The sequence below is a fragment of the Pan troglodytes genome, chromosome 10 (assembly GCF_028858775.2).
Source record: "Pan troglodytes isolate AG18354 chromosome 10, NHGRI_mPanTro3-v2.0_pri, whole genome shotgun sequence".
NCBI lineage: Eukaryota > Metazoa > Chordata > Mammalia > Primates > Hominidae > Pan > Pan troglodytes.
The window spans coordinates 31,617,499-31,637,501 of NC_072408.2; the positions used below are offsets into that span (position 1 = coordinate 31,617,499).

The window sequence follows — 20,003 nt, forward strand, 5'->3', positions numbered from 1 at the left end:
GTAGACTATGTGGGGAAGACCTGCCCTCAGTGTTGGCAGGCACCATCCAATTGACCAGGGGCTCTGAGAGAACAAATACATAAGGCGAATTGGTCTCTCTCTGAAAGCTGGACAGACTTTTCTTCTGCTGCCTTGAACATCAGAAATTTGACTCTGCAAAAGTACATTACACACAGCATTAACTGTGTGTGTAAACACTGCATGTACACAAGAAAGGTCCTTTCTGTACATCTGCATCTGTGAAACATAAAATTTCTTGTGATCTCAGTTCTTTGGGTGACTGCATATGTTGTAGTGACCCATTGCCGTTTTTTATCAATTTCCTCAAGACTTAGGTTGTCTGTCATGGTTATTTCAGATGAGCGCAGTTATAAAGCAGAGTGGCACACAACTACTAACCATAGTGACATGCACTTACACATTTTGCTTTCTGATTTATGAATACAGTTTGTCTGCTCCTGTTTTACACATGTAACTGTCATTTTTATAACTGTTTATGCTTGCAAAAGCATGTTATTATTGCCTATTTTATTGTGTAAAGTGGCCTATGAAGTGCTGTCATGTTTTTACATGTTTCTCAAATACATTCCCTTTTAAAAATGTAAAGTAATATCTTTCAAATAATTTTTTAAAATTACTTTTTCCAGGATTATATTTTTAAGATTTTGATCTTTTAGAATTGTGGTTTTTAGGATTTCAGGATTTTAACACTTGGGATTATGGCCCAATCCCAACACCAAAATATTCAGATCGATTAGCACTTAATTTTTTTTTTTACCCTAAGCCTGAATGACAGGGAAAACCTTCGATCTAACAGTAGCAGCTGCTAAGAATGGCTAACACAATTATAGGATTAAATAGAATAATTTAGAAGTTGAATTTTTTTAATTTTTATTTTCTTTTGGTTTTTAAAATTTTTAATATACTTTTCATTTTAACAGCAAGCTCATCTTTAATGAATTTTTTCTTCTTCATAAAATGCTTCAACATTTTAACAATATACCCCATGCTGCCAAATTGATCTGTCAACTCTTGATTCCTATTACTATGTTTTGTTTACTATGTCAACAGAATTTTGGTAAATAGAACTAATCTTTGCACATACACTTCCCTCCACCACCATTTTTTTTTTTAAATGCCCACAAAGGCAAGGCTAATGGCACATGTGGCTTCAATGAATTCTGGGTAAAATATCTTAAAGAGACAGATACTTACAGGTGGAGAAAGCTCTAATAAATCTTGTATTCTATTCAAAATATCCTCAATGAAAGGATTCATTTGCTTACTGAAAAATAGAAAAAGGAAATCACAATTAATAACAGTGCTCAAAACAGTGCTAAAATACCAAATTCCCCCTTTAAGACAGAACTAAAAAAAAGTTCAGTTGTAGGCTAGTCACTTCTGATTAAGATTAGCTATGGTTAATTTTTAAAAATTACCTTTATCTGCTCTGTAGTGATAAGATTGTCAAAATGACTTACAATCTTATAAACCTAATACGGAGTAGTTTTCATTCCCAAAAAATGGTACTAGTAAAGAATAATACAGGCCAAGTGCAGTGGCTCATTTCTGTAATCCCAACACGTTGGGAGGCCGAGGTGGGAAGACTGAGCTGAAGAATTTGAGACCAGGCTGGGCAATGTGGTGAGACTGATTCTACAAAAAATACAAAAATTAGCCGGCCATCGTCACACGCCTGTAGTCCCAGGTGCTCAGGGGGCTGAGGTGGGAAGATCACCTGAGCCTGAGGAGGTTGAGGTTGCAGTGAACTGGGATCCAGCCACTATACTCCAGCCTAGGCGACAGCATGAGACCCCGTCTCAAAAAAATAACAACAAAAAACAATGAAAACTTTTACTATTGAACTAAGTACTTGGCTGATGAGCAGGAAAGGAAGTGGCAACATAAAACGGGGGCTGGGCGCGGTGGCTCATGCCTGTAATACCAGCACTTTGGGAGGCTGAAGAGGGTGGATCATCTCAGGTCAGGAGTTCAAGGCCAGCCTGACCAACATGGTGAAGCCCCATCTCTACTAAAAATACAAAAAATTAGCCGGGTGTGGTGATGGACACCTGTAATCCTGGCTACTCAGTAGGCTGAGGCAGGAGAATCGCTTCAACCCAGGAGGCAGGGGTTGCAGTGAGTCAAGATCATGCCATTGTACTCCAGCCTGGGCAACAAGAACGAAAATCCGTCTCGGAAAAAAAAAAAAAAAAAAAAAAAGGTCGGGGGTACATCTACCTGACCTGACAAAGCATGACTTGACTTGAACAGGAAGAACCAAATCTACCATAGGCTCTTGGAAAATAATTTATGTCTACTTTTTTTTTATTTCCATCTTCATTTTATTTTTTTGAGACAGAGTTTCATTCTTGTCACCCAGGCTGGAGTGCAATGGCACGATCTCTGCTCACTGCAAATTCTGCCTCCTGGGTTCAAGTGATTCTCCTGCCTCAGCCTCCTCCAGAAGCTGCCTCAGTCTTCTGTTAGCTGGGATTACAGGTGCCCACCACCACGCCTGGCTAATTTTCTGTATTTTTAGTAGAGACCGGGTTTCATCATGTTGGCCAGGCTAGTCTCAAACTCCTGATCTTAGGTGATCCACCCGCCTCAGCCTCCCAAAGTGCTGGGATTACAGGCATGGGCCACCGCGCCAGGCCTCCATCTTCATTTTAAATTCAGGGGGTACATATGGAGGTTTGTTACACGGGTATATCATGGGATGCTGAGGTTTGCGCTTCTATTGATCCAATCCCATTGCTCAGATATTGAACACAGTACCCAACAGGAAGTTTTTCAGCACTTGCCCCACTCCCTCATTTTGGAGTCCCAAGTGTCTTTTGTTCCCAGCCTCATATCTGTGTGTACCCAAGATTTAGCTCTCACTTATAAGTGAGAACATGTAGCATTTGTTTTTTTGTTTCTGCGTTAATTTGCTTAGATTAAAGGCCTCCAGCTGCATCCATGTTGCTGTAAAGGACATGATTTTGTTCTTTGTTATGGCTGTTTAGTATTTCATGATGTATGTGTACTACATTTTCTTTTTCTTTCTTTTTTTTTTTTTGAGACTGAGTCTCACCCTGTCACCCAGGCTGGAGTGTGATCTTGGCTCACTGCAACCTCCACCTCCCAGGTTCAAGCGATTCTCCTGCCTCAGCCTCCTGAGTAGGTGGGATTACAGGAACCCGCCACCACGCCTAGCTAATTTTTTGTATCTTTAGTAGAGATGGGGTTTCACCATGTTGGCCAGGCTGGTCTCCAACTCCTGACCTTGTGATCGGCCTCCCAGAGTGTTGGGATTATAGGCATGAGCCACCATACCTGGCCTACATTTTCTTTATCTAATCCACCACTGATGGGCACCTAGGTTGATTCCATGTCTTTACTATTGTTTTACATCTATCCAGTAACTTAAAAAATAACTAAACATAATAGCTGCAATTTTATACTTACTTGAGAGATTTGACAAATCTAGAAAACAGGTAAGCCGTCCTGCTCCGAACTTTTGCACTGGAATGCCGCAGACCTCTGTGATCTAAGAAAGCCATCTAAAGAAGGAGACACTTTTACTATTTCTGCATTTTTTCAAGGGTTTTGTTGATATTGTCCTGCTACATTTTTGTTCACACCAAATTTTACTTCTTAGCTCCTAAAAGGCAGGGACTAGGAATATACAAGTAATTCTAAACTACACACAAACAGTCCCTTGAGAACTTGTTTTAGTTGACTAATTGGGCACAAACTATCCATTTAAAAGAAATGGAGGAGGGGTTACTTTCAGTGTGTGCCAAGCATTTCTGAGAGGTTTTGATTCTGAGAAAAGTTATAGACAGAAAAATACAATACTATACTATCAAGTCATTAGCTGAAACCCATGGAAAGTAACAAAAATCCAGAGTACTTACTAGTACACATGGAATGTGCTGAGGTTCAACTGTGAAAAACTTTTCATATCTAACAACAGTTTCGAAGAACTCCAACGTCACAGATGTATGCTGATAGGAACTGACTCCTGATGTTACCAGCTAGATCAGGAAAAAGTTAGGAAACCTCTTCTTATTTATTGCAACATCAAAATGCCCCGGTATTAACATATACTAAGCTCTAACAATTAAGGAACTCCCATTAGCTTATACTGAAAACAGAAATTTATGGTCAAAATTATCTCCAGTATACTTACAGTTCGCATCATATCCTGCAAAGCACTAGCTTTTGAAACATCACCTGAGAAGTGAGCACCATGAGATACTGGAAGAGCTTCTGCCAACATATACAGCAATCTTATTGCTACTTCAACTTCCATAAACCGTGTAGTCTGCCAATTCCTACCAAGGTATAATATGTCAGTGAGATTTAAAGATAAATTTTTCATACAGTAAATTATGCACAGGGTAAGACACCAACAAAAGCCTTTTTAATTATTAAAAAGTCATAGCAATTGTTAACTTTCCCAGGCAATACATCACAAAGGTAGAAAGGATCAAGATAAATCAAGAAGACAAGTGCATTGTTTCCAGAGATACACATAAGATCTCAATAAGTAACATGGATTAATAAGTCATATGAATCATTTATTTTGACCCATATCAAAGAGCAAAAGAAAGAAGTAGGCTTGTTACAAAAGTAATGACAAACTTACTGCAGTGTAGAACTAAAAACTCTGCGAACAGAGGCCAGTAGTAACTCTGGTGAAACTTGAGCAAGCCTGTCCAACAGTAACTTCAGTTGTTTTCTATATTCTACAAACATGGCTTCATCTTCACCCTATGATACAGGTTAAAATCCTTATTCAAAAAACTTATGGGTTGATCGGCGCAGCAAACCACCATGGCACATGTATACCTATGTAACAAACCTGCACGTTCTGCACATGTACCCCAAAACTTAAAGTATAATAATAAAAATTAAAAACATAAAAGACCTTAAAATTCATGTAAATATCCAGTTCTCCTGTATTTTTCCGCATTTACACATTTCGTACTTTTATTTTTGTCACTATTTATATAGAAAAACTTATTATGCTTAATAACTTCTTCCCTCCAGCTCACAAATAAGTATTTCTGCACAAAGCTGTAGACCTCAAAAGCCTAGAGCCAGAAATAGTCTAAGAAGGTTAAAGACAATACTCTAGCACTAGAATGGGCTTTGAATTCTTTGCACCTTATTTATTCTTGTAAGTCAATATCCACTGTAAAAAGTGGTAATAATATGGTATAACTGGAGATATTCAATCTTAGGAGCCTGGCACATCCCAGGTGCACAGTGTGTTGGTCAGCACCACTATTATCCTTTTACAACCCTAAGTTTTTGAATGCCTGAGGTGGGGGAATACAACACTTTAGAACAAAGCTTAGCAGCAAATACCATGACTGAATACCTAGAAAGCACCAATGGCCCTTGTTTGATGGGAAGCTGACCCACTCACAATCTTGAAAAAGACCTTTAACTGGAACAAGTCTAGAGCGCCTCATTTCCACTCTGCCAATACAGTCTTGTGACTGGATTTCATCATTCTTACAAAATATAAAGTGAAATATGATCACCAATAATATTATCAATATTTTACTATGTTCAGTGCTACAGAGTATTTGTAAAAGGGCTGTTAATGGGACAGGTGCAGTGGCTCACACCTATAATCCCAACACTTTGGGAGGCTGAGGCAGGCAGATCACTTGAGGCCAGGAGTTCAAGACCAACTTGGCCAACACAGCGAAACCCCATCTCTACTAAAAATACAAGAATTAGCCGGGCATGGTGGCACATGCCTGTAATCCCAGCTACTAAGGTGGCTGAGGCACAAGAATCACTTGAACCCAGGAGGCAGAGGATGCAGTGAGCTGAGATGGCACCACTGCACTCCAGCCTGGGTGACAGAGTGAGACTCTGTCTCAAAGCAAAAAAAAAGGAGGGGGGGGTGGTTGTTAATGGATAAAATATCAAAAAGGAAGGATTAAGAGGCTTCTATTAATTTCACCCAAGGTTTGTGTCAATATAAACAGACTAATTTTTCAAGAACGTCATGTTTTAAAGGGCCCCGAAACAATAAGAACTTGAAATATTAATTTGATATAATAAAATTAAAACTCCTTTCTCCTCAACAAAAAAAAATTCTTACCTCATTTTCAAAGTTATATTCTTCATCATAAGTCAATTTTTTCATAACGGCCAACATGATTGCCTAAGAATAAAATTGAGAATAAAAGAGTTTTTGTCAGTCTCCTTCTAATTTGATATAATTTGAAATTAAGCTACATTTCAAGGCAAATTACAGACTAAAAATCTATCATTGGTTTAAAAGAAGCATAAAGTCAATTACCTCTACATTAGCTTTTTGCTGATCCGAGAGCACTGTAAGCTGTTAAAAAGTAAGCAATAACTTATTAGGTTTTCTAAAGTTATACCTGCATATCAGAACATTTTTCGAATCAATTAAGACCTGGTTTTTTTTTTTTTGAGACAAGGTCTTGCTCTGTTGCCCAGGCTGGAGTACAGTGGCGCAGTCATGGCTCACTGCAACCTCCAACTCCCTGGCTCAAGAGATCCTCCCACCTCACCCTCCCAAGTTAGCTGGGACCACAGGCATGTGCCACCACACTTGGCTAGTTTTCTTTTTATTATTTATAGAAATGGAGTCTTCCTGTGTTGCCCAGGCCGGTCTCAAACTCCTGGCCTCAAACAATCCTCCCGCCTCAGCCTTACCAAGTGCTGGGATTACAGGTGACAGCCATTATGCCTGGCCTCTAATCAATTAAGATCTTTGAAAACATGCACACAACTTTTTTGGAGGGCAGTTTAGCAGCAGCTGCCTATATTTAAAATATACCTAACCTAAGATCAAGTAATGCCACTTCTAGTAAGTAACTTGACATGTAGACAAAGACACCTACAACATATTCTGCAAAGGTTTTTAAACAAAGCAAAACAAGCCTACAAAACCATTAAGAGATATACAATGGAATTACCAATAGTGATCATACCTTTCCACACTGCATAAAATTTCTTAAAGTATACATAAAGATACATGTTATGTTTACTACAATAAAACAGAAACTAAAGTCATTTGGGAACGTATTTTAAGTTTGACTTGACTCAATTAATTCAAAGTAAATATACAGAAATGGCTTTCATCTAATATCATATTGATAAGTTACTAATTATTTTAATTGCTAAATGCTATAATATGGAGACTAACACCACCTACAAGTTCTTTCTGGAAGTGGGGGAAACTTGTAAAAAATTGTAAAAAATTGTTGCTGGGCGTGGTGGCTCACACCTGTAATCCCAGCACTTTGGGAGGCTGTGGTGGGCAGATCACCTGAGGTAGGGAGTTCAAGACCAGCCTGACCAACATGGAGAAACCCTGTCTACTAAAAGTACAAAACCAGCTGGACGTGGTGGTGCATGCCTGTAATCCCAGGTACTTGGGAGGTTGAGGCAGGAAAATCGCTTGAACCTGGGAGGTGGAGGTTGTGGTGACCTGAGATCACGCCACTGCACTCCAGCCTGGGCAAAACAGCAGCAAAACTCCGTCTCAAAAAAGAAAAAAAAATTGTTTATGAGAAATGAATGATGTATATGTAAATTAAAATAAGAAACCATGCTTATGAAAATTTCAACTGTATTCACAAATAAAGACAGGTTCAAAATAAAAAAAAAACCTAAACCTATAACTACCTCTGAAGCTGGTTAGTCTACTGAATTTAGAACCTGAAACTATTTTCTGGCCAATTCTTTTTTTTTTAAGATGGAAATACATTAGTATTTAACAGTAAATATCTTTAGGTAGTAGAATTATGGGTATTTTCTCATTTTTAATTTTTCCGTATTTTCCACTTCTCCATGGCTCCTTTGTATTATGTATTGAGCAAAAAGAATAAAACAAAAACTTACCTGTTTCAAAATATGAAGATAATCGTAACAAAATCCAATAATATTAGAAGAAATATCATCATCCTCATGAATTAGTAGCTGCAACATCAGTGCCACTTTTGTTTCAATAGCTTGTAGTGCCTCTTGAGCATTCTTAATATCCCCATTCTTAATTAATTTACTCCAACTAACTATCAATGACTGTCCCATTCCATTTACCAACTTAGAAAATCTGGCCAGGAAGTCAACATCTTCTTCCTATAAGCAATCAAGACACATCTCTGTTTAAAACTGCCTGCCCAAGCTAAGAGGAAAAACTGAACTTTAATATGAATCAAGTGCTAATTACAGGATTCAATTTTAAAATGACGTCATATATTTAACAATTCCAGGCCGGGCACGGTGGCTTATGCCTATAATCCCAGCACTCTGGAAGGCCGAAGTGGGTGGATTACCTGAGGTCAAGAGTTCGAGACAAGCCTGGCCAACATGGTGAAAACCCGTCTCTACCAAAAAGGTAAAAAATTTGCCGGGTGTAGTGGCATGCGCCTGTAATCTCAGCTACTCGGAAGGCTGAGACAGGAGACTCACTTGAACCCGGGAGGCGGAGGTTGCAGTGAGCCGAGACTGTGCCACTGCACTCCAGCCTGGGCAACAGAGTGAGACTCCATCTCAAAAAACAAAACAAAACAAAAAATCTCAATTCCACTATGAACAAGTTGTGTCAGCATCTCCCGAGAGTTTGTGAGAAATGTGCAATTACAGGCTTTCAGGTTTAAGAACTGGTATAACCCATTCTCCAAGGAGAATGCTACTGAGAACATTTTGGCTGGATGCAGTGGTTTATATTATAATCTCAAGGGGAGTTTATAACATTTAGAAGAAAAAAAGCTATTATTATATTTAACTTAGTACCTATCCCAGTTTGTTCTAACAACTTTACATACAATGTTTTATATAAATTTACCAACCTGGTCAATGCTGAAAAACCCAGCAGACTGTAATACTTGACACAAAGATTCCACTAGTTTCATTTTATCAACAGGGTCCATTCCTTTATTTACAACTTCAAATAAACAGTCACATGCTTCTTCCCGTAGAACTTCTATTGACATATGACCTAGCAGCATATTTATAAACCTGGAAATGGGACAATAAAATTGTAACATTTTCAAAGTCATGAGTTTTAGATACTGTATTTTACAAGTTTATAGTATAAAAATAATAGGCATACTTACCTATCATTGGCTATAAGGGATAAGTCTATCCAAGAGACATAAGCCCCAACTACTTCAAGGCACTGACACGTCACTTCAGAATTAGTAAACTGATAATTTTGTAATATTTGGTACCATGATTCCACCAGATTTGGAATGCACTGTTCCCTCATGGTATCTTTTATGAGAGTATTCCTACGAGCCTCCTAAAATACAAAACGCCAAATGCAAAGTAGATTACCTTACAAAATAATGTTTGATATCTGAATATACTTGCAGAGAGTAAACTTTCAGACTTGTTAACACATTCCCTACCAGTATTTCCTATTTACCAGCTCTAAGATCATATCCTGTGATTCCTTGTATTTCCTCTTTCTGTTCTACTCCTCAGTGTCAGAGTTAATTTCTTAGTAAATACAAACTATAAAAAGCATTGCTTAGAAATCTTAAGCATATTTTAAGTTATTTCTCAATATAGTAACATAGTACTTACACTATGTGATGAAGAATACAGAAGTAGCAACACTGACAACTCCTAAGCAATGCTTCTTCCTTGCTCAGGGACTGTATAGCAGTATTAAATTGAGACTACCTTTCTCAACAGATTCATAAAAGAAAATCAACTCGTGTATGTCACTACAGTATTTGCCTAGTTAAAAAAAATTTAGGCTGGGCGCAGTGGCTCATGCCTGTAATCCCCACACTTTGGGAGGGCAAGGCGGGCGGATCACCTGAAGTCAGGAGTTCGAGCACAGCCTGGCGAAACCCAATCTCTACAAAAAATACAAAAATTAGCCAGGCGTGGTGGCATGTGCCTATAATCCCAGCTACTAGGGAGGCTGAGGTGGGAGAATCGCTTGAACCCAGGAGGCGGAGGTTGCAGTCAGCCAAGACTGCGCCACTGCACTCCAGCCTGGGGAACAGAGCAAGACTCCATCTCAAAAAAGTAAAAAAATAAAAACTGTAACGTAATACTTTAATTTCAATATATCTCTGGAAAAAAAAAACCAAGTTTGAGTTCCTTCATAAAATAAAATCCAAAACATCAGGTAAATTTATAATTATATAACTTAAGAAAGTTTACCTCAAGAAAGAAAACTTTCCTGCTCTTTTTATTATGTGCCCATTATCACCTACAAAACTTACATTAAATATAAAAAATCATGGTTAGTTACTTGCCTCTGATGTATGCACCACATCACGATCCACCAACTCTGAATCAATAGCCATGAGGATTCGCAGGTAGAGATCTACTCCCCTTGGATTTAGGTCCACTACTGAGAGAATGTCAAAAAAAAACTTGGGCCACTTAGTGAGATACTCTGTAACAAAAAGCAAGGCGAAGACTTGGGCGGCTTTATTTCGTATAAAGGTCTTCTCTGGTTGGGGATTCAGCATCTGACAAACAGAGAAACAGTCCATAAAATTAAATGTAAATTGAAAAGACCCAGAAACACCAGTTGTCTTATTAAAAGGCAAAGTTTCATCAAATGTCAACATGGCCCAGATAAACTATGCAACAAATACTCTTCAAAATTATTTTGATAATTATGATTTTCAAAATTATCAAAAGTATTTAAGTGATTGACCAGATGAAGAACAATTAAATGAACCATTAAAGGCTGTAATGATTATTCCTCATTCTTACACTTTGACAGAAAAGTTTCATGTGCAGAGTTTTAATAGTTCCTATAATTTCTTCTAAGAAGAAAAAAAAATTTTCCTCTACTTGCTCTTTAAGGAAAATAAAAACTCTAGCTACACAACTGCTTTATGTGTTAAGATTAGCTAAAATTAACTGAAAAGAACTCAACTGGCCCTTTATAAAGGGCTCTGGTGGAGAGGCTGTCCAGGAGGGCTCACCTTTAAGAGCCAAACAGAAAGCAGCGTTTGTCAAGTAGTTAAAAACAACTACATTTTAAAACCAAAGTTTCCACAATGTGTCATGGAAACTATGACCATTTCAGTCATTGATATAATATTAAATTATTGCTAAACTACCACTTCCATGATCTTTAAAACCAGCACCTTTTAAAAAAGCTAGGAAATCAAATGGAGGAACACTGATGAAAATCTTTGAGGTAAAGTTCCAAACTCTTGCAAAAAATAAGTTTAAATATCTAATAATTTGAGGTACTGAATGAAATTATGATTTTACCTGAGCTTGCAGCCATGATATGAGCGTCTCCCTAATTAGCTGTTGTTGAACAGTGGTTAGTTCTGAGTATCTGTTCAAAATAGAGAAGAAAAAGAATAATGGCTATATTTGGTGTCTATGGTTGGAAAAAATAACAGCCTCATATATTTGAAAGGGAAAATTTGTATAGCTCTCAATTATCTGAAGTTCCCTAACATAAACTGATAATGCCACTCATCATTGCTTTAAAGATAAGGACAAGAGTGGCAGGTAGGGCATCAATATCAATCTTTAATTTGTGATTCTGTTCACATTGAAACAAATGATGGCTACACAATTTTTCGAATGAAAATGTTTTGTGGTCTGTGATCTACAGAATAAACCAATAGGTGAACTAGGAATCCTCTCAGTAGTGATTTGTTATTTTGCTTAATTAGTAAGTCAGAGATTCTGAACACAAGTGCCCATGCAGCTACTTAACTCTAAGAGAGTTGTCATGTAGAAAAACAGGCCTGGTGTTACCAGATATTCTGACTTTTCCAGAAAAGCTGGAAATCTAGATTTTTCTGTGAAATGTCTGGATTTTCATTTTTTTTTTTTTTTTTTTTTTTGAGACAAGGTCTTGCTGTATTGCCCAGGCTGAAGTGCAGTGGCACCATCATGGCTCACTGGAGCCTCAACCTCCTGGCCTCAGCTTCCCCAGTAGCTGGGAATACAGAAGCACGCAATCATGCCTGGCTAATTTTTTAAAAACATTTTTGTAGAGATGAGGTCTCACTATGTTGCCTAGGCTGGTCTCAAACTCCTGAGCTCAAACGATCCTCTTGCCTTGGCCTCCCAAAGTGCTGAGATCATAGGCATGGGCCACTGCGCCCAGCCTTGGATTTTTATGTGTAACCAACAAACTCAGCACTTTTTTTATTTTTGAGACGGAGTCTCGCTGTCACCCAGTCTGGAGTGCAGTGGTGTGATCCCGGCTCACTGCAACCTCCGCCTCCCAGGTTCAAGCAATTCTCGTGCCTCAGTCTCCTGAGTAGCTGGGATTACAGGTGCATGCCACCACATCTGACTAGTTTCTGTATTTTTTGTAGAGACGGGGTTTCACCATGTTGGCCAGGCTGGTTAGTCTCAAACTCCTGACTTCAAGTGATCTACCGGCCTCAGCCTCCCAAAGTGCTCGGATTACAGGCGAGAGCCACCGCACCTGGCCAACTCAGCACTTTTAAAACACTTTGGGGTACATCAAAACGTATCTATAACCTGGATATAACATATACACTGTGAATTTACAACCTGTATTATGGTTTCCTTATGGAAGAAAAACATTAAATTAAAAAAATGACCTCTCCCCGTAAATCTGAGTCAAAACAGTAAGAAAAGCCTTACTTGTATTTAACTTGATGTTCCAGTACTTGAAAGCAGAAAAACTTCACATGATCATCACTGAAAAAGAAAAAAAGAAAATGAGATAAGCAGAATATGAACTGAGGAAAACAAATCAAAGGCAAAATAGTAATGAGTAATACAGCAGAAAAGTTTCTCAAACTAGACCTTTGGCTTGTTTCATACTTACCGGTCTCATTTTATGATGTTAAAATCCATTTACTTAAAAAGCTATGAGAACTCGAAATATTACACAATATTTAAAATTTCCATTAAATCTGACAAGCAAAATAACCAAAATATTAAGATGCACCTTGAATACAATGCTTTGTAAGCAGCAAACCATCCCCCTAAATTCCAGATATTAAGATTCCTGGAACAGTCCCTTCATTTTACAATAACAGGTTAGGTGTAAAATTACAAATAGCGGAACAGCCAGAGTCTGAGTGAAAGTAGAGATGGTCGTCTAAGTCCTGCTTAAAATTCAACCCCAGTAGTTCTATTGTAGCCAAATCCAAAACAAGCAGGGCCACATGGACTGTCAGTCCAGCTTCAAAGTTTCATACAGGACACTAAATTACAAATATGGTACCCTTGCTTATATAAGATGGGGGCAAAAGTCAACACACCAATTACCCACTTCCAACTGTCTTTCTAGGGGAGTGGCAGAGTTGCAGTTAGCCAGCTATAAACACTGACAAAGATCCTCTAGAGACCAACAATCTGCCAATGAAGTGAGTATAAGAGAGTTTCTATTTCTGTAAAAAGTTAGTTGAATGCTTTAGAAAGATTTCATAGAAAGCCACACTGCAGAAGGAAAAAATCTTGTACATATTTGACATGGCCTATATAACCAGAAGACTTGAGAGGCGGGGACAAATATCTTAAAAATCTATGGATCGTCACTCATTGTACAGAGACCCATGTTAGAAATTGTAGAGGATGGGTTACAGGTGTGACCAACCTACGAATAAAGTGAATGCTAGTTAGTATACAAAGATAAAGACTGTGGTCCAATATTAAAAGATTGGTCACCGAATGATTATATACCTTAAGTTAAAATTAAAAATTAAGATATAGGCCGGGTACGGTGGCTCATGCCTGTAATCCCAGCACTTTGGAAGGCCGAGACGGGCGGATCACAAGGTCAGGAGATCGAGACCATCCTGGCCAACACAGTGAAACCCTGTCTCCACCAAAAAGAAATACAAAAAAATTAGCCGGGCATGGTGGTGGGCGCCTGTAGTCCCAGCTACTCAGGAGGCTGAGGCAGGAGAATGGCGAGAACCCAGGAGGCGAAGCTTGCAGTGAGCCTAGATTGCGCCACTGCACTTCAGCCTGGGTGACAAAGCGAGACTCCATCTCAAGAAAATAATAATAATAATAATAAAATAAATAAATAATTTTAAAAATTAAGATATATATCATTGACAATCACCGTCTTTACCAAAGTTTTAGGAAAGCAGTTATCACTCTCAATCATAAGATAAGGAAGTTTTTACTGCACTTTATTCCAGCTGGGATCTGGTGACAGGTACACAATATATACCAAAGGATGGTTTTACTGAAAAGTTAATTCTGAAATGGCCAAACTGGGTTTACTACTTTTCTCATTTCTACATGGAATGACTATATGTTAATGGCTTTGCAAAAAAAAAAAAAAAGTCATAAAATGTTTTTATGAAAACACTTTCCAAATACAGGTAAATTTCACAGTCCTGTCATGTCCACAGAAATTTAAATTGTCATGCAAATTTTGTTTTTAATTACCTGTATGTCCTCTGGGCTAGAGCTTCTGCACACACCTGCCAGGCATCTGGGGAAATTTTTAACTGCTCAAAATAGGCCAGGGCCTATAAGATTGCAAAACAAAAAAATGCATTTAAACAATCTCAATGCCCTGCTAATATAAACAAAATATTCTGAGAGTTGCAAACCTATAACAAATCAGTAAACTTAATAGAAAAACAGCTAAAACATTAAATGCAGGCTTCCGAATATATGCAACTTGGGGTCATTCCTAAAAATAGGTTAAATAAAGATAAATTCCATCAGTTAGACAATCAAACCTGTTTTCTTACAGCAGCAACAACACAAAAATGCCCCGCAGCCTTCATGGGGTTATTATGAAGAATGAGAGCAAGTGCTTTGTCAAGTGCCATACTACTGAGAAATGGCAGAGGATAAGTTAAGGGTGTGATCATTTTATAATATGCAATTATAAAATGGCATGTGAAGGGCACTTTTCCTATTTAATAGCACATCTGCTATTAAAGCGGTGATTATAAAAGATAAAACATACTGTGTACCTTATCTGATCTACTGTTACACAGGAGAGTATTTCAAGTCTTTAATTATATCATGTAAGTTCCCTAAAGAGATTAAAATTGGAGTACAAGTGGATGATATGAATTTTGAAAAATATTAAGTAACTGAAAAGGTCAAAGCTCGAGAAAGTTTTTTATCTCTAAGTTTATGAATTCAGGGCCTTGTAATCACAAGTAACAGTGCCAACAAGGAGCAAGAGTACTCTAGAATGGATGCAGCACCAAGTCCATATGCTCTCTACCAAACTGTTGGGAAAATGGGAGTTACTTCAGGCACTCTTCCCATCAGCATGTTGCACCAGATGCAGGTTTCACACATGGCAATGGACAAATAGTAGTGAACATCTTGTGACAAGTATCTCCAATAGACAAGAAAATTGCACATCAACTGGAAGCACTGCTAGATGATTTGACAGCAATTATGTATGAAACAAAAGCTGACATGAGGTAAAAGAAACATTAGCCTTAGAGAAACCTAATTTCAATTGGTAAATATTTTTAAAACGGTGGTGTCTCCCACTAGTGATGAAATCAGTTTATGGGTCCTGAACAATAATTTTTAAAAATGAAATAGAGAATATTAGATATTCTGTACTGTACCCTAGCAAGAATATTACTTTCTGTAACTTGTTTTAGTTATTTATGTGCATATGTACCTATAAATATATACACACACACTGGGTCATCGAGATGTAAAGTTATTTTTTTCTTTGGGTTACAGATCAAAGCCACTCTATTTATATTTAGGTGATAGTTTCCTATACTATGTAACTGTATGAATGAGGGAATGGGTTTTCATACATGGTCTCAATGGCTGCTCCCACTGACAGAAGACCAGGTAAATGAAGGTGATTATGTGAAGATCACCAAATATAATATTAAACATGTGGTATAACGAAAAAATACATTTGGGCTTTGCAGCCAGTTGCTGGCTCAGAGCTCTTAAAACTCTTGGAAAATTTCCTGAGCGACAGGACCATCTTTTGTTATTTATAATGAGTCCTTTGGGCCAGGCACAGCAGTTCACACCTATAATCCCAACACTCTGGGGGGCCAAGGTGGGAAGATCACTTGAGGCCGGAAGATCACTTGAGGCCAGCAGTTCAAGGCTAGCCTGGGCAACATAGTGGGACCCTGTCTCTACAAAAAATTTAAAAATTAGCCAGAAGTGGTGACGTGCACCTACAGTCCCAACTACTTGGGAGGCTAAGGTGGAAGGATCACTAGAGACTTCGGGGTCAACAGAGTTTATGTTAATGAGGTAACTTGGTGTGGGAACCCTAGACAGCCTCAGGATACAGCTGGTTACCAGAAAGATCAATTGATTAGAGTGTTGAAACTTTTAGCCCTAACCACCAACCTCTGGGAAGGGGAGAAGGGACTCAAGATTCAGCTCTATAAAAACTCTTGAACTTCCAGGTTGGCAAACACATCGAGATGCTGAGAGGGTGGTGTTCCTAGAGAGGGCACAAGAGCTCTGTGCCCCTTCCCCTATACTTTGCCCTATGCATCGCTTCCATGTGGCTGCTCATGAGGTGGATCCTTCATCAGCACAAGAAAGTCAACTGTTTTTCTAAGTTCTGTAGGCTACTCCATCATCAGAAATATGAGAGGTTCTGGACTCAATTAGTGTCTTAAGTGGGGGCGGTTTGTAAGACCGAGCCCATAACTTGTGGGATGTGATGCTAATCCTGGTAGTGTCAGAATTGAATTGATCTGTAGGACACCCAGTTGGTGTCCACAGAAATCAAGAGAGTTGGTTGTTGGTATTGGAAACAGCCCAGAGTAAATAATGTCTCTCTTTAGAAGTTAAGACTATAAGAGCACAGGCAGCTATAAAAGATAGTACTAGCTTAGTTGTTTCTAACAGCAGTCCATGAAACATAGGGTATTCTTTAGGAATATCTCAGAGGCCAGAGGACAAGGTAGAAGTTAATCATGTATGTTGCATTACCACCTAATATTTCACTTACAAAAGAGGGGAGAGGTGGTTTCAGCTGCTAGAAATGTCATGACATACCATTTCCTTTAAATAATAACAGGTTTTAAGCCAAAGACGAGTGTTTTATTTTTTAAAAAGGAGGAGGCTGGGCGCGGTGAGTCATGCCTGTAATCGCAGCACTTTGGGAGGCTGAGGCGGGGAGATCACAAGGTCAGGAGTTCGAGACCAGCCTGACCAACATGGTGAAACCCCGTCTCCACCAAACATACAGAAATTAGCTAGGCGTGGTGGTGTGTGCTTCTAATCCTAGCTACTCTAATCCCAGCTGAGGCAGGAGACTCTCTTGAACCCGGGAGTTGGAGGTTGCTGTGAGCCAAGATGGTGCCATTCCACTCCAGGCTGGGCAACAGAGTGAGACTCTGTCTCAAAAAAAAAAAGGGCGGGGGGTGGGGCAGGGGTGAGGGGAAGGAGAGGAGAGATAACCTGGAAGTTTTTAGTTTTTAAACAAAGCCTTTGTATTCTGAATCTATGCATTACTAACAATTAAAAAAACAAAATTCTACAACACTGACAAACAAGTCCTAGCTTTCACCACCTAGTTCTACCCCATACCTTTTTTCTAATGGTTGACTGACTCTATGTGACAAGAGTCAGTTCAACTTTTATTGCCCATGTAAAAAACAGAGAATTACAGATAGACAACTGAGCAATTGGGGTTGGCAGACAGTCATTCTTCTCACCACCAAACTGAATTAAGTTTCCACTACTCCCGAACTGCAACAAAAAGGCTTTCAGAATTCACTTTAAGATTTCTTCCCTTTCATCCTAATAAATTGTTATTCAGATTGGCTAAATGGATACTGAATTATGCCTGGACCTGGATGCTTAAAACACGTATGTGACAGAACCCATTTTTATTGACAAAAAGCAGAGCTTCTGTATTAAAACCACTAATAATGTATTGGTTTTAATTTTTTGAAAAAGAAATCATGGCACATTTTAAAAAATTGGATGCTGGAACTTAAGAGGCAAAGAAAATGCCTCTTTCATCCAAAAATTGGATGCTGGAACTTAAGAAATGAAAGATTTCAAGAGGCACATAAAAATAACAGTAAAGGCCATTTAATAACTAAACATACAGTCAAAGGCTTTTAATTACAAGCATGCAATACCAAGCTAGACTAAAGGTAAAGATCTATGATACTTCAACTATGTTTGAAGGTAGGTAGCATAAAACCCTATGACAAGAAAGATTTGTTTACACACAGAAGACATGGATTTTAAATGTCTTTTGATGTCCTAACTTGTTTGATAGGTATCTTGTAATTAGCCAGATACTTAAATCTCAATTCCTATTATTTTCCTGTATCTGAAGGGCTCGTTACTTATTTAGTAGCAGAGACATGCACATGGTACTGTATTAGAAACTAGTTGGGATTGTTTTTTACTGCTTTAAAAGATTTTTTTCTTAAAATAAGAATAAAAACTGCTATAATTTTTAGTGAGATTGTTAACCTCATTTAGCTCATTTATAAAAAGTATTCTTTGCTATGAAAAGTAAAAAGAAAATGCCTCTTTCCTTTCCACTTACCCTATAGTTCCGAATGCCCACGTCTTTAAAAAAATTAATTATAGGCTCATTCTTTATATTTTTCTATCATTCAGCTATAGTCATGATTATAGTTGTAGGCTACATTATATTTAATTGTTTACATTTATCCAACTATCCCAGCACTTTATAATGGATTCTTGTCATGTAACCATTTTACTTAAGACATAGCCTATCATAACTGCTTATTTATGTCTGCCTAGACCAAATAACAAGAAAGTTAAATATCACTAATGTGGCCACGCAGGGTGGCTCATGCCTATAATCCTAGCATTTTAGGAGACTGAGGTGGGCAGATCGCTTGAGCTCAGGAGTTCGAGACCAGCCTGGGCAAGATGGTGAAACCCTATCTCTAGAAAAAAATTAAAATAAAAAAAAAATCATTAAGGTAAGTGTTAAAACAGCTTGTATAGATCAAGCCAGGCAAAGAGAAAATAAAATACACATGTCTGCTGCTATGGAAAGTCTCTTAAACGAATCCTTTGCATTACAATTTTTAAATAATTAGAAATAATGACTGATGTTGCATAAAGATCTGCCTTGAATCATATGAGATTTTAATACTTTTGTTTGGCCAAGTAAACAGAAAATAAATCACAACACTCACTGTTTCTATATTCAAAATATATTCAAATACCTCAAATTTTTTTGTTTCTGTTCATTTCTACCCAAAGTAAACTTTTGCCAGGTGCATTTTTATTCAAGTCCTCTAATGCCAATCTGTGGTGACATGATTAAAAAATGATTCAGCAGAGTAACTTACCCTTTGTCTAAAGTCTGAATCAGCATTTGGATTTAGCCCTAATAGAGCCTGTTCATCCATCCTCGCTGTTATACTTGGAGTTTTCTGGTTGTAATAGGCGTGCCCTCTGATCCCACAGAAGAATTTATAAACATCTGCCACAAAAAACAAAGTTGAAAGAAAACATTACTTGATAAACAAATAGATGCTTATCCTGAATAACGTAAATGGATAAAATCATGCAAAGAAGCTTAAATGCTTAAAAACTTATTTTGGAACTTATCTAAATTACAACTAAAAGTTAGAGCCTAATTCTCAGAAAAATGGGCTCTGCTAACTACTCCACTAATGTGTAATTCCTAAAAATCTGTTTTTTTTTTTTTTGAGACGGAGTCTCACTCTGTTGCCCAGGCTGGAGTGCAGTGGCACCGTATCAGCTCACTGCAAGCTCCGTGTCCCAGGTTCACGCCATTCTCCTGCCTCACCCTCCCGAGTAGCTGGGACTACAGGCGCCCGCCACCGCGCTGGGCTAATTTTTTGTATTTTTAGTAGAGTCAGGGTTTCACCGTGTTAGCCAGGATGGTCTTGATCTCCTGACCTCGTGATCCGCCCGCCCTGGCCTCCCAAAGTGCTGGGATTACAGGCATGAGCCACCCCACCTGGCCCCTAAAAATCTTAAAGTATGCCATTAAGGTCCTCAAGCTTTCTTAGTCTTCAAGATCTTCTTAATAAGGTATAGAAAGTAATCATTTTCTACTTTAAATAGTAGAAGTACCT

At 38.2% G+C, this 20,003-nt stretch overlaps 1 protein-coding gene across 2 annotated transcripts in view; it reads right to left on the reverse strand.

The window, feature by feature from the left end:
- The window catches only part of XPOT (exportin for tRNA), a 44,184-nt gene that overhangs the window by 19,405 nt on the left and 4,776 nt on the right, over positions 1-20,003 (reverse strand). For both annotated transcript variants that reach the window (XM_016923101.4, XM_016923102.4), the window contains exons 2-16: positions 19,248-19,381; positions 14,377-14,459; positions 12,610-12,666; positions 11,245-11,314; positions 10,266-10,484; positions 9,108-9,292; positions 8,841-9,009; positions 7,891-8,127; positions 6,317-6,355; positions 6,116-6,178; positions 4,640-4,764; positions 4,181-4,325; positions 3,906-4,025; positions 3,454-3,548; positions 1,216-1,285 (exon numbers count right to left, since the gene is read on the reverse strand). In XM_016923101.4, the coding sequence (XP_016778590.1) occupies positions 1,216-1,285; positions 3,454-3,548; positions 3,906-4,025; positions 4,181-4,325; positions 4,640-4,764; positions 6,116-6,178; positions 6,317-6,355; positions 7,891-8,127; positions 8,841-9,009; positions 9,108-9,292; positions 10,266-10,484; positions 11,245-11,314; positions 12,610-12,666; positions 14,377-14,459; positions 19,248-19,307 (1,737 nt within the window). In that variant the 5' untranslated portion in view covers positions 19,308-19,381. The remainder of the gene's footprint in view (positions 1-1,215; positions 1,286-3,453; positions 3,549-3,905; positions 4,026-4,180; positions 4,326-4,639; positions 4,765-6,115; positions 6,179-6,316; positions 6,356-7,890; positions 8,128-8,840; positions 9,010-9,107; positions 9,293-10,265; positions 10,485-11,244; positions 11,315-12,609; positions 12,667-14,376; positions 14,460-19,247; positions 19,382-20,003) is intronic.